At 47.3% G+C, this 14,275-nt stretch overlaps 7 protein-coding genes across 7 annotated transcripts; 5 read left to right on the top strand and 2 right to left on the bottom strand.

The window, feature by feature from the left end:
• Positions 1-96: 96 nt before the first annotated feature.
• On the top strand, positions 97-1,929 carry ARB_07030 (uncharacterized protein; the record flags this gene model as incomplete). Its single annotated transcript, XM_003014422.1, has 1 exon — positions 97-1,929. The coding sequence occupies one exon, from the start codon at positions 97-99 to the stop codon at positions 1,927-1,929; it is 1,833 nt and encodes a 610-aa protein (XP_003014468.1).
• A 386-nt stretch (positions 1,930-2,315) lies between these two features.
• On the bottom strand, positions 2,316-3,110 carry ARB_07029 (uncharacterized protein; the record flags this gene model as incomplete). Its single annotated transcript, XM_003014421.1, has 1 exon — positions 2,316-3,110. The coding sequence occupies one exon, from the start codon at positions 3,108-3,110 to the stop codon at positions 2,316-2,318; it is 795 nt and encodes a 264-aa protein (XP_003014467.1).
• Positions 3,111-4,312: 1,202 nt separating this feature from the next.
• ARB_07028 (uncharacterized protein) lies at positions 4,313-5,255 on the top strand (the record flags this gene model as incomplete). Its single annotated transcript, XM_003014420.1, has 2 exons — positions 4,313-4,523; positions 4,588-5,255. The coding sequence occupies 2 exons, from the start codon at positions 4,313-4,315 to the stop codon at positions 5,253-5,255; spliced, it is 879 nt and encodes a 292-aa protein (XP_003014466.1).
• A 1,954-nt stretch (positions 5,256-7,209) lies between these two features.
• Positions 7,210-8,060, top strand: ARB_07027 (uncharacterized protein; the record flags this gene model as incomplete). The annotated part of the gene is made up of 3 exons (XM_003014419.1): positions 7,210-7,531; positions 7,604-7,842; positions 7,908-8,060. The coding sequence occupies 3 exons, from the start codon at positions 7,210-7,212 to the stop codon at positions 8,058-8,060; spliced, it is 714 nt and encodes a 237-aa protein (XP_003014465.1).
• A 290-nt stretch (positions 8,061-8,350) lies between these two features.
• On the top strand, positions 8,351-8,813 carry ARB_07026 (uncharacterized protein; the record flags this gene model as incomplete). Its single annotated transcript, XM_003014418.1, has 2 exons — positions 8,351-8,426; positions 8,497-8,813. 2 exons carry the CDS (start codon positions 8,351-8,353, stop codon positions 8,811-8,813), a joined length of 393 nt encoding a protein of 130 aa, XP_003014464.1.
• A 669-nt stretch (positions 8,814-9,482) lies between these two features.
• On the top strand, positions 9,483-10,292 carry ARB_07025 (NTP binding protein, putative; the record flags this gene model as incomplete). The annotated part of the gene is made up of 1 exon (XM_003014417.1): positions 9,483-10,292. One exon carries the CDS (start codon positions 9,483-9,485, stop codon positions 10,290-10,292), a length of 810 nt encoding a protein of 269 aa, XP_003014463.1.
• A 1,107-nt stretch (positions 10,293-11,399) lies between these two features.
• Positions 11,400-12,965, bottom strand: ARB_07024 (uncharacterized protein; the record flags this gene model as incomplete). Its single annotated transcript, XM_003014416.1, has 1 exon — positions 11,400-12,965. One exon carries the CDS (start codon positions 12,963-12,965, stop codon positions 11,400-11,402), a length of 1,566 nt encoding a protein of 521 aa, XP_003014462.1.
• Between the last annotated feature and the right edge of the window lie 1,310 nt (positions 12,966-14,275).

Here is a 14,275-nt window from a genome sequence, read left to right as displayed (position 1 = left end):
CAATAATCTATTATTATTAGTTGTATAGTTACTAATTGATTTATATCTAGAATTGAGTCCATCACGCTTGAACTCCCGTTTGCACCACCTATAAAGATGGACAGACCTAATCCCAACCTTATCGTCCCCACTGGACCTCGTTTCGATCCATCTCGAGACCCTCGCCGTGCCCCCCGGAATAGGACTCCAGACGTACAGGGAACCGTAGACATCCTTAACCAACTTACTGCGGAAATAACTGAGCTCACCCACATCAATCTTGCAAGGAAGCGTATTATAAAAAAACGTCAAGCGGAAGAACAGAGCCTCAAGATAGCCAAGGAAAGAGCATCCGTCTATCCGTCTTATATCCAAGGACTGAAGTTAGCCAGGGAAGAGAGTGACAAAGAGCTGAAAATGCTTGATGATCTGGTTGATACCCACAACACAAATAAAGAGAAGATCATTCTTTCCCTAGCACATGCGATCCATTCAACTCCAAATCAAGAGGCACAATCAGACCATATGGTAGACAAGCTAGAGCGGGAGCAAAATGATCTGTGGCGTCAAAGTGATAAGTATAGATCAAGTATCGCAGACTTGTCTTCACGCATTAATGATGTCTGTAAAAGGCTTGATACTCTTAGGGATGATGTTGACTCTCTATCAAAGACGATGAAACGGAACAATACAGATACCTCTCCAGTCAATAAGCCCCAGATAAACAAAGATGAGATTGACTCGAGACTTTCAATACTTTCATCGGGTTTTGAAACTTTGAAATCCACCTACGAAAGTGCAAACAAAAATAGGGACGACATTCTGCAATCTATAGACAAGCGGGTCAAGGATACGATGACAAGTCTGGCTGCAACCAAGGCCGCTCAAGTAAATGACGCCAGAAAGTCTGAAGAGCGTCTCCAGTCTGCTTTGAGACCGCTGTCAGAGCAGACAAGTGCATTGACAAGTACATTGGCTGCGAGCGCACAAAAAATTGACAAAATTGAATCGCAGTTGTCTAACCTGGAAAGTACCATGGAGAGCACGGTCAAGGAGATGATACCATCTCTCCAAACCCAGGTCGACGAAAGTTCTAAAGCTATTCAACTCCATATTGAACAGCCACCAGAATATTCTAAAATCCCTTCACAATTACCCCCTGACAAGACCCAAGAGAATCTCAAAGAAGATTTACGTCTCTTATCGCAACAACTAAACAGTTTTCAAAAGGCTCAGGAGGGCAAACTGGAAACACTGTCAAAAGCTGTGGATGGTGTTAAGGAAACAGCCTCTCATACCAAAAGCGTTGACTTTCAGTCCATAGAGCAGAAATACACCCAGCTACATGGTCAATTAGCTGACCATGTAAACACACTTTACGGTCGCCTATCTGGTACTCATACAGCTCTTAACTCCTTGGAAACTCGATATGGCCAACTCGTCACCGAACCAGTTATCCACCAAGTAGTATTACGCATGCGAGAGATGTACCCTTATGCAAGTAAGGCTCAAGCAGAAATTGAACGCCTATTCAACGTTGCGAATGACCACCTTGCACACATCACTTCCCAGGGAACGAGGATCACTTCTTTAGAAGAAGGACTAGCAAAATTAAAGAAAGCCGATGAATCTCTCATCACATTCCTCCGTTCTGAAAGGGCCGAAATAACAGGAAGAGTGGATGCAGTTCAGGCAAAGATAGACGAGTTAGAAAACAGCACTGTCGACACTTTTGCCAACCTTTCTGCAGACGTAAAACTCGCTATTGAGAAGATTGAGGAGATAAAACCCCAGTTTCAATCAACGAGTGATGGCAGTCCTTCAGCTCAAATACTTAGCGAAATGAGTGTCAGCTCCATACCCTCCGATTCTCAGCCAGCATCTCAGTCAAGCTCCGAACAGCATCGTAATAAGAAGAGAAAATTAGATGAAGAGACACCAAAGCAATAACTGATGACCGTGGAGATATATGTCGCGTTCTATGCTGGCCGATGGCAGTCTTCTTACTCCTGATGTATTACCCTACCCCATCCATTCCCTTGTACAATTTCTACCTTCTTTTGCACGTTAATCCTTCCTTTACTATTCCAAATGATACCCATTTCCCTCCACCCTTTCTGGTTTTATGGAGAGTTTGATAGCGCTGATCAAGCGATGCATCCTAGACGTTGAAGACCGTTCTCTATAATATTTCTACCACTGCTTCGTTATTAAACCCCAGACCTTTTCTATACAAAGCGACCAACAAGTCGAAAAATTCAAGAATGACAGAAGACAAAACAATCAAGTTTCCTCCAAGATTGACAGGTATCAAATACATCAAGGGCTTGCATAGCTCAAAGAGCACCAGTCTCCTTAGCTACCGCATGAATCTGCGATACAAGTGCGTCGACGTCGTTAAATTTAATGGGTAATCGGTGGTCACCATCCCATTCCACGAGGCGAGTAGTACTCTTCACAAAGGACGAATCACGCAGGTGCCGATGAAGATAAAGGCCTGGGTCTCGCCGCCCATGAACGTGTATTGTGGGTATGTGTAGGAGTCCACTAGCAGACTTGATATCTTCTGATTGTTCAGTAGCGGAAGAAGCTGAGCTACCAGGGGCACTACTGTCGCTTCCATAGTCGAGACCCAGTTCTAGTAAAGGGCCCCGTCCGTTCATTATAACGCCGAATTTGAAGTCGAATGAATTCTCATCCCGTATGTTTAACTCCGTCTGGACTTGCTGCTTCATCAGAATGCTCGCACTCGTCTTTGCGCCTTGACTGAACCCCAATATGCCGACCCATTTGCCGGTTGCTCCTTTGGCATCGTCCTCAGCCATGGCTTCTCGAAGAATCTTCTCCACGTAGTTCAATGTCTGTCCGCCAAAGTCCTCCGTGACACCAGGCTTCCAGTTATGCCAGCAGTAGAATGGCGCATAGTCTTCGTATACTGACTCGATACCCGGTCCTGCAGGGCTGGAGAATGGCGCATCAACAAAGCATAGCCTGAACGTGGACTTGAGGTGAGCCCTCATAACACGGCATTGGGTATAGAAGATTCTCGCATTTGAACCACCCCCATGAAGACAGAGTATTCGAGGCAAATGGAGTGTTTCTATGTCGGCTGTCACGTCAACTCCTGGCATGGTTAACGTCTTATGGCAGTGTCACGGCCTTCCTCGGGCTTATAATCTAACAAGGCTGCTGGGAGAATAACTAGTTAGTGTTTGTTCGAGTCGGCATAGTTCGGTGGGGCAACATGCGCTTGATAGCTCGATATTCACTCGGGTCCGCGTTACACCAGACAGCAACGAAGAAGAGTCCAGTTGTGATTTCTTGAAGATGTCATGGCGATGTAAATGAATGGTTCGGGTTTGGAGATAAATTCTTCTGGAAAGAAAGCCCCGAAGCCGCCACCTTTCCCGACCCGAGGCTACCTGTTATAAATAGTAACGAATTACTCGGTGTACGAAGCGGGCCGCAGGATGATGGAGCTGACCATACGAAAAGAACTTTCCGAGATGGCTATTCGGAGGGTTTTATGGCCCTTCGGGCATCGACGAGCCTAAGCCCATGGTATTCAGGTACCTAATAGAGCCTTTGAATGGTGTTTGGAGATGGAATGAAGAATCATCTTCCTGTTCACCCGAGCCCAAGGTGGTCAGCCGTGTTCGCGCGGAGGATCCCTTCATTGCCATCGTATGAGGTGAGGACTCATACCTTACTTAAGTCTTTCCACCTTCTTAGCGAATGGGCTGTCAAAGGGTGACCCATGTTTGTTCGGTAAACATTCCCGCTATCGTATTAAGTCCGGGCCTGATTCTTCTTACATCGATTGAACTATATAAAAAAGACCAGAACAGCTGCCCTGATGGAATAGATATTTCATCAGTGATCAATTTCGCATCGATCAAGTTGCGTGACCCTTGTCTTAGCATAGTTAGTTAACTAGTCTTTAACCACCTGGGACCGTTTTGAATCCTCAGGAAACCGTTAGTTGAGCCTTAACTGACGGAAAAAGGCCACATTAATACCCCTGGCAAACCCTGTGCCCTGCTTCTGTGCGAATAGTCAAAATTATCCAAGCTCACATGGAAGCCCACCGCTAGGAATTCCAGACGGGAAGAACGTACTCATTTTGAGCCATTTTTCTATCCTCGATACCTCAGGATTGATCGGCTGAATGCCGGGATAGCCAGCGCCCTGCTGCAGTGAGACCGGGAACCCCGGGTGAGGAGTTTCTCGTACTTATATAAGTATATATAATGAGAACATGTGTCCTGCATGGTCCTGCATAAAGGCTTCCTTACGTTAATTTCTCCATGAGAATACTCTGATTTCTTGTTGCATGGACCAGAATCAAGCAGGCATGACTGACACTTCCGTGGTTGGCAAATGGTACGACCAGAATGCCATTCTTGAGCACAACAGGCTCATGGCCTCCTGTATAGAGTACTCCATAACAATGAGAGTAATAAAGCAGTGTCTTCTGGAGCTTGCAACCAGCTCTGGCAAGCCGATCCGCATTCTTGACCTTGGTGGCGGGACGGGCAGATACGGTTTGGCTCCTTTTCTTTTTCATTTCTCCAGCGAATGGCAGACCCATTTACTGACCCGTATTAGCGGTCGAACTGGCTAAACTGGGGCATATCGTGACTCTCTCAGATATCTCACAGTCAGAGCTGGATTATGCAGCCAAGTTCGCTGGCGACAGTGGTGCGATTCTTGAAAATATTGTCCAAGCAGACGCCCGACATGTGAGAAATAACGAGATTCTCTTTCGAAAGGGTCACTATGACCTTGTCCTTTGCATGGGGCCAATGTACCATCTCCTTGAAGAATGTGAGAGGCTAGCTGTGCTGGAATCGTGCAGTTTAATGACCAAACCGGAAGGATTCGTCATAACCGCATTTGTCACAAAATACGCACACTTGCGAGATATTGCTCAAAGGGATCCCAGGCGTCTATGTGACGAATCGGACTTTTACGCTCAGTATCTGTCGACTGGAAAATACACTCGCAATCCGAGCAATATCGTGTCACACCATATCGATGTTGGTGACATACGGGGGCTTTTTGACAAGCTGCAACGCAACGGGCTGGCAAATATTCGTCTTGAAAGGCTGGTTGGATGTGAAGGGTTTTTAGGGGGTGGCTTAGGAGCAACTATTAATCTGAATGACGCAGAGACGTATGAAGCTTGGGTGGATGTTCTGGCTAGATATTCAATGGATCCCCATGTTCTTGGTGCCTCAGATCATATTGCCGCAGTTGCCAGGCGTGTTGGGTAGGTGGGCCTGTCTATGTTAATAGAAAGTGCTGGCATAGATATACGCAAAAATTGGCCATAACGATTCCCACTACACAGCATACTGGTCGAATGATAGTGCCACTAAGTATTGTCCTCTAATCGCTCTAATTCGAACCATGTGAATCCTTTTGCTGGGCCGTAAGTTGAGCTTAAAGCTTACCTCTGGAACCGCAGCCCAGATCAAGATATTATCGATATAAGCCTTATTAGTGTCATTTCGTCAGGCATATACTTTTTCTAGACGATGATCTAAAAAAAAAAAAAAAAAAAAAAAAAAAAATGTTTGCAAACAGGTTTAAACCCCATTCTTCTTTTGTCACGGAGCTAACGACGTGACATGCCATCCTGGATATGAAGATAGCATCTGCCACCACTATTTCGACTCATCTCCACAGACATGGCTGGTCAGGTCGCCGGAGGCTCCCTCCGCGAGAAAGGTAGCGGACAAAAAGGTGCACTCACGGCTAAATGTCTCAAGTAGACGAAGCCAACGAAGGAGCACGTTGTATGCTAGTCTATCCCACGCAGATTAAACTGTAAAATCTGTCGTGACAGCAATAAACAGCCTTTTTTTTCCCTCTAGCTTCAATAAGGTCTAGATCTTGCCTTGGTCAAATAACAAACGACTAATAATGAGAGGTTCCAGGCAAACTAAGGACTGGTTGAGATATAGCCACTGGTAACGTATGCGAAGTGCGTCCATCGGTTATTATTCCAACACATTCGGCATCCTATGGGGTATATATGAATTTTGGCCAAAGAGACAAGGATTTGCCTTGTTTCTCTGAGATAAAACTTAACTATCACATGCAAGGAAGTGACATGCAGTCTTAACATGGCCCACGGATCCCGTCCTCGTACCTGTTTAGTGTGGCTGCCAGCCGTCTCCCCGCATATTCGCCCACCAGGAAGTGCTTGGCCCAAGTTGGACCCGCAGAAGACAACAGGGTGTGCAGCACATTATTAGTTCTTGGTACGGAGTATGTTGAGGATTGTTGCTCTGAAATTCTTGGAGCCGAAAGTCTTAATCATCGATCATGATGCTGATTAACTAGTTACGTAATCATCACGTGCCCAGTCTGTCCGCACGTCACCTGATATCAATCAATCCATGGATCAAACAGGGGGTTGACGGTTGAGAGCCTTCCAGACGAACTGCATTCCTTTCGCTTCCAAGACAGACGGAACATTCTTCGCCGTGGTTCGCATCAACTATTTTTGCTAGAAGGATATTACAGGATCGGCCACTAAGATCAGGCTGCCGGACTAACTCAAATAGTTTCACTGACCAACTAGTTTACAACTCTGAACTGTGATTACTCCTGGCCCCCTGGTAGCCGCACCATCGTCATGGGGAACTCGCTTGAGCCGTGTCAAACGACCAATTGCTTCCAAGACATAGCAACCCTAGTTCATTCTCAGTTCTTTAAATATACTCCTGGACAAGGTATCCAAATTTACCGCCACTTGCCCTTGCTAGCCATATGAATATTCCTGAAATGATGACGAGGACGGTGACCTATGTGAATGGCCAATAAAGATAGCTTTTGCTATAAAGATGGCTATCCATACCCCGCAAATGATACTGCACCAAGACTTGCATGCCCTCTCGAACTTGCCTCTTGTCCACATTTTACCCCAGTTTCTGCACAGGACCCCTAACAATGCAACCCAACGCAGCCCCATCAGGCACTTGGTATTTATACTTTCTCGGTATACTCAGAGGAACAAGAAAGCCGGCGCAGTATACTAAATAAATTGCGGGAGTGGGTTATCTTCGGAAATCTCCTGATGCTTTGATGAAGTAAAAAGAAACAAGATAAAACACCGGGATATATAAGGATGGCCCAGAGGATGTCAATCTCCCGAGATCTTCAACCCAGTTTGCTTTGGTAACAGGCTGATCCCTCATTTTGCGGTGGAAATCTTCCAAGATGCGCTCAGTTTTGTCTCTTGCGCTGCTTGCAGCCAATGTGGTCACTGCTGCTGTAGTTGCCCCCTTTGATTATTCTGGATACAAGGTCATCCGTGTCCCTACCCAGAAGGACAATGTCAAAGAGGTGCAGAGGATCATTACCGACCTGAACCTTGACACCTGGAAATACCCCAAGTCAGAGGGTCAGAATGCGGATATCGTGGTTCCACCAAGCCAGATCTCCTCCTTCATGGAGCGTATTTCTGGAATGAACATCGAGATGATGCATGAGGATCTCGGATTGTCTATTAGAAACGAGACTTCCTTCGAGGCATACAGCGGTAAGTTCATATTGATCTTATCTGATTGCATTTATATCTCAAACTCGTAGATCTGACATGTGCATAAATTAGCTGGCTATGCTCCTGACATCAACTGGTTCAAGTCGTACCATAGCTACCAGGATCATCTTTCCTACCTGCAAGATCTTCAGGGTCTTTTCCGCACTCGTTCTGAGTACGTTGATGCCGGAAAGAGTCACGAGGGCCGCACCATTCCAGCCCTTCACATTTGGGGGAGCGGCGGAAAGAACTCCAAGCCCGCTATTATTTTCCATGGAACCATTCATGCTCGCGAATGGATCACTACCATGGTAATTGAACCCGGATAATCTAATATATTCCTAATAATGTCCTTTGGCTCACAATTCCATAACAGGTCACCGAATACATGGCTTGGTCTTTCCTCTCCCAATACAACAAGAACGCTGACATTACCTCCATTGTCGACAATTTCGATATCTGGATCTTCCCAATTGTTAACCCAGATGGTATGCCCTTCCTCAAATATGGTGCATTCCTCACAAAATAACCCTTGCTAATGAAATTTAACCAGGGTTTGCCTTCACTCAAACTAGCAACCGCTTGTGGCGCAAGAACCGTCAGCCAAACCCCAATGCTAGATGCCCTGGACGTGATCTCAACCGCAATTACCCATACCAGTGGGTTGGGCCTGGATCTTCTTCCAACCCTTGCTCCGATACTTACAGAGGTACCACGCCCTAACTATTGCCTGTTCTGTCTAAAGTTTCATACTAACTCATCGTCTTGGCAGGTGCTCAACCTGGTGATGGAACAGAGATCAAGGTTCACATCGCCAACATGAAGAAGATTGCGGCTAACAAGGGCATCGCCATGTTCGTTGACTGGCACTCGTACGGCCAGCTCTTCATGTCACGTAAGTCCATGCTGCACTATAATCATTAAGGACTATCAAAGAGCCACGATCAACTGATAATTACTCATAGCATATGGATACTCTTGCACTGCTCGCCCACCAACCGATGCTCGACACCAGGAACTTTCCAGGATTTTTGCCCAGGCATTGAAGGCGGTGCATGGAACTCCATACAAGACCGGGCCCATCTGCAACACCATCTACCAAGTTAACGGAGACAGCGTTGACTATGCTCTCGAAGTTCTCAAGGTGAAGTTGTCTTTGACCGCTGAGCTCCGTGACACTGGCGCCCGCGGATTCGTTCTCCCCGCCGACCAGATCATTCCAAGCGGTGAAGAAACCCTTGCTGGTACCGTTGCCATGCTCAAGGCTGTGATTCAGGGATAGATGATCCATATTGGTTATATGTGACCGATTGGGTGTACATAGTTCAATGACCATTACGACCTTTGCCTATATTAAATATATATATTTCCTACTCGACATTTTGCAAAGTGATCATCAATACGCCCTGGCTGTTTGTAGGCTTCAAGTGTGTTATCTCCCATGCTCATCGAATAAGCAGGGCATTATATTGAACAATAGCCGCTACAGACGTTGATATAAACTACTATTTAACTAATTGCGGGTCGTCGATCAAAATCCTATATGAGCATCCTGAGATGGATCTATTCAAGGATTTTTTTCAAGGGTGCCAGTGTCTCTAACTCCGATCAATTTATTAATAGGCTGTTTGAGGCCCTTTTGAAAACGAGCCCCTCAGATCAATGTGATGATCATCTCGGAATACCCCGCAGATCATGTTTCAGGGAAACAACGTAAAATCGACTGTGATCTCTTTGATTACAGAGATATTGTACTGGAAGCGACTATTCAGCCATGAAGGTACCGTTGAGATTTGACGAAAGCGAATATTGATAAAGTGGATGATTTTCGCGGGGTGGATTTTCACATTAATCCCACCACCATTGGTTGGATCCCCAAATTTGAACCCGCTTCACCAAAGTCTTCTCAACTTCAACTTCAACCGCCATTGATTCAAGATATACAACAAACATGGCCGACGAACAACGCCAGAAAAGGGATGAAGAAGAGGAGGACGAAGAAGATCTCCTCGCTGCCCTGGAGGCCGAGGAAGATGACCCCAAATACCGCGCCAATCGCATAAAACAGCTGCAGTCCGAACTCTCAGACACGAAATCCAACACCCAACAATCCAATAATACTACACACGATGCCGAAAAGTCAGAAGCAACTTCGCTATCTACAGGAACAGATGCAGTTGTAACGACCATGCTCAATAACTCTCTCTATCCCACACTCCCAAACGACCAATCACTCCTAGATTTCTCCACGCAAATACACCGCTGCGTGATTCACTTCTTCCACCCTGACTTCGCCCGTTGCAGCATAATGGATAAACACCTTACAACCCTCTCAGAAGCTCATAATAAGCGGGGAAAAGATGACGCACGCTTCGCTCGAGTCGATGTGCGGAACGTACCGTTTATCGTTGAGAAGTTGAAAATACGAGTTCTTCCATGTGTGCTTGGATTTATCGATGGAGCTATTGTGGAGAGAATAACGGGCTTTGAAGGGCTGATTGATATGAATGCTTTAATGGGCAAGAAAGGCTCAGAAAAGACCACCGGTGAAGATTTCAAGACAAGTATGTTGGAATATAGACTTGTTCAGACGGGGTTGCTGAAGAATGCGGTGTTGTATGGGGATAATGCCGACGATTACGACGATGATGATAGGGATGATGATGAAGATAATGAGAGAACGGGCAAAAGGAAAACTATACGGACGGGAAAGACGATGAGGAGACGAGGGGGTGAGGATGATGAGGATGATTGGGATTGATTGATAGATAGGTAATGACTGGATGGACCGGCTCGAGACCTTGGTTTGGATGCTCGAATGACTGGTCTTATTTGGGACTTGTGAAAACAACCCTATCTTTACGCCTATTGAAGCTGGAGTGAGCGAATATCCTCACTGCCATTTAATCTTGGTTGCACCAGCTGTATATCCAGCTATAGCAAGCCCATTGAATGGTAAGAGCTGCGCTCTCAATACACGTTTTAAGGTGAGCTGCCAGGCTATGCAAAATATCTGGATGTTGCACATATCATAGACTCATACTACCTGACAAGGTTTATTGAAAGAAGATACTCCAATATAACTCAAATGGGTATAATATGTAAAACCTTTTAGCCTTTTGATATTGTTTCGTATGACAGACGGGGTGTCAAACCTATGACAGGCTATATTAAGTAACAGAACACCACCGTTGCGAGAAAAAGACGTGGAACGCAAGCCCAGTATCTGCCAATGGTTCAAAATCCGGACGGCCAAACTCAATAGGCAGTAGGGCATTCATTATACAGGGATAGGGGGCAGGGCATGGAAGAAGACAAATTTATCAGACGTTTTCCTTTGGAGCCGGCGGACATGGGAAGAATAGAAGTATTCGTCGATCTGTCCTAGTATGGAGGATACCGGTACATGATGGATAGGAGAGGATGTCAAGGAGAGGTAGATTAACCCATCAAGAAAAAAATCATTAGGCCATGAATACAGCATAGCATGGAAAGTCGAAGGCTAAGTGAAAAAATTGGCTGACAATACATTGAAAGAGAAAGGAATAATTCTAAACTGTTTGGGCGAAGGAGGGAAAAGTAACGGTGGAGACCACATAAACTAGGGAATGGCGAGAATGAGATGAAAAAGAAGAAGAAAAAGACCCAGCCTATGGGTGCCTCCGTTGTAACAAGTGGAATTCGATTGGGGGGTGGAAAAAACCTGCAAAAGCCGAGAGAGGTGATTTAGACGCTGCAATGACAAGCAAAGGTTACATATTAAACAATGGCATGGGTTGACTGACTGGAAGCGAGGGAGAGAAGCAAAAAGAAGAAGAACAAAGCCGGCCGTTTCCTGTTTATCATGAAAGGGGATGTGGGGAGGTCTTTAAATTTCAACAGTCTTCATGTCGTCTAATGCATCTGCGTCTAGGCCTTTAGAGGGAGTTGCTTTATCGTTGGTGGGTGGGCTGTTCTCTTTGGCTTCACCATTTGTTGCTTGTTCAGAGGATGTTTCTGTTTTTGTCTCGGGAGCCGGGAAGGGCTCAGTTGGCTTCTGCAAGACGGGAGAGGAGAGATCCACCAAGTCGTCTGATTTTCGTAGTTTGCTTTGAATCTTCAAGTCTAGCTCGTTCTTGGTAATATTGTTGTTGTTCACGGGGGAAGACGTTTCTTCAGTCACGCGAGCAAGTGGGCTCGAAACACCCATTGCTCCCGCAGGGCTTCCGGTAGGTCCTCGGGATGGGAATCGGTGGGGTGATCTGCCTCTGTCTTCACTGGGAGTTGGGCTGCCGTACGGAGAATCCCTGGTGGTTTTGCCGTTGATGTTGGTATTCACTCCGAGTCCGTTGGATCGACGTTTGGGCTGCCGTCTGCCGTACTTCTGGTCGGTTCTCCAGCGGAGGATCTCAAGGTATGGAGGTTCGTGCTGTCTGAAGGGCTTCAATTTCAATTCACCGCCTTCCTCGTCAACGTAGACGTGCGGTGAATGAAGGTCGTCTGCTACAGTTGCGAGGAATGATGCCCAGGATCTGGCAATGACGTACTTGCAGTCGTAGTCGCGGCCGAAGATAATGACTTGTCCCCATTTTCCAGCTGGTCCCGGTGCAAGGTCAATGGCAATGTTGTTACCGCCCCAGTCTCTGGCAAGAGGGATCCAAGCTGGGTGAGCATAGGCCTTTTGTATGGCTCGAGGAGGCTGGGAGTCCTGTCTGTCAAGCAGTTCCTGTCTCCACAAGGGGTTTGATGCATTTTGCTGGGATGCGGGGGGCGGTGGTGGTGCAGACGAGGATGATGCAGCTGCGCCGCCGTAAGCTCTCAATGGGGGTTGAGGGTGAGAGACAGTTGAGCCAGAGAGGAATTCTTCATTGACGGTTCTCCAGTTCTTCCACTCCTGGACAATTTCTTCACAGTCGAGGAGCATGCATCCAAAAATGATACCAGTTGGTAGACCGCCACGCTCCTGACCGTCGTGAACCTGCAACGACTCGCGCACCTCGAGCGGTAGGCTGCAATCCAGCTCGTGTTCGAGTTCATTGACGTCATTCTGCGTACATCCTTCGCAAAGCTGGTCAAAGAGTTCCTCGTAATTCTTCTCGACCCACCGATCGATCTTCTTCCAGGAATGTGAGACAGGAGGCGGAGGAGGAGCACCATCATGAAAGCTCTGCATCTGTATCTCGCCGCCATCTACCGAGCTCTGGTCGAGTTTTTGGGAAGATAATGACCTCATCCCGGGGGAATACGGTCGTGTGGGGGAAGTAATTGTGTTTTGCGAGGTCGAGGACCGACTAAGGGACGGCGGCTCATCGAAAGAGTTGGTGAGGTCCGGCCGCGACTCAATAGCGCTGGTTGCTACTGAGGTGAGAGGGGCATCACGGCTCTGGCTGAGAGGAACATGCTGGCCGGTCCTGTAAGGAGAATCGTGAGAAGCATGACGGTCGTTGGAGGTCATGGTATGCCAGAAGGAGCGCCATGTTGAAGAGAATCTACAATTTTTTCCCCGGAGCGTGTTAGCAATTATGATTCCAGCAGCGGTCATCAAGGCAGCACTGGATGTCTCGACTTACGATGCTGCCATGATATATATCTGCAGGCGGCAAGAAAAAAAAAAAATTTAAACAAAAGATAGAAAATAGAAAAACCGATTCGTCAAAGCTTGAATCGTGAGATTAGGGGAGATGTGAACGACGGTCCTCGGTACTTGCAGCTTAGGGGGTTCCTTTTTCCTGGCTCAAGCTAGTCTCGGGACTTGGACAGACGACGTCGTAGGCGGTGCAATGCAGGTTCTGTGTATTATTTGTATCTCTATATCGGTCCACAGAGCGGTGTCTCCTCTAACCGAGGATGCTGAGAGACTGGTACAAGCCGCCGGTGGCTACTTGGGCGTCTGCACTGGGTGGGAGACGGACGGAGGGAGCACGCCAGCGCGGCAGGCCAACCGCACGCAAGCTAGCCCAGGGAAAAAGCGAGTCGAACGCGTGAGAGACGAAGCTCAGCAGCAGCCGTCCGGCAGCGAGAGGGGCAGAGAGACGAGGAGCTGTCGCCGGCGAGCTGGAGGAGGACGGGAGGGCGGGCGACGATGGGCAGCGAGGAGGTTGTTGGATCGGGGAGGGCGAGGGAGGGAGAAGCGGGAAGAAGAAGAGAAAGTCGACTTTTTGTTCGCTCCAGAAGGAGGACGCCGAAAGATTACGGCATGTCCGTAACGGCCTGGAACGTGGCTCGTGCATGAAATAAACAGCAGCCAATCAGCGGCGCCCAAGCCACGCTCAAGCCACAGCGAGTGACATGAAACGCAGTGGAGCCCTGCTGGCCACGCCTTGGCGCCCATGGCCCGCGGTATTCGTATTACCAGCACCCTGTATCGATATATCGACATATATCAAGGGGGCTTTTTTTTTTTTTATTTCTTATTTTTTACTCTCTCTCTTCTGTCTGCTTCTTCTGTCTGCTTTTTATCTTCTGCTTCTAGAGAGAGAGAGAGAGAGATGGAGGCTATGGAGAGAAGACGAAGATGGAGAAGTGCTTCGTAGGGAGATCGATCGACTGTGGTGGGCGGTTACATTCCTGACTGCCGACGGCCCCCCGGGCATTGCTTGCGCTCGCAGCTCCCTCGCAGCTGTGCATGCCCATTTACGGAGTACATTTCCCACTCATGGTCTTTTTTTGGCTTGCAGAGGACGGACAGACAGACACGAGCAAGAAAGAACAGGGTGGTGGCAAATTGGGTAGTAACTAACTAGTTGGTTGACGCCGTGGAATAAG

Source organism: Trichophyton benhamiae (assembly GCF_000151125.1).
Source record: "Trichophyton benhamiae CBS 112371 chromosome Unknown Abenha-G-c-176a04.f1, whole genome shotgun sequence".
Lineage (NCBI taxonomy): Eukaryota > Fungi > Ascomycota > Eurotiomycetes > Onygenales > Arthrodermataceae > Trichophyton > Trichophyton benhamiae.
The sequence above is the reverse complement of the archived record's forward strand: the minus strand, read 5'-3'. Positions and strand labels throughout refer to the sequence as shown.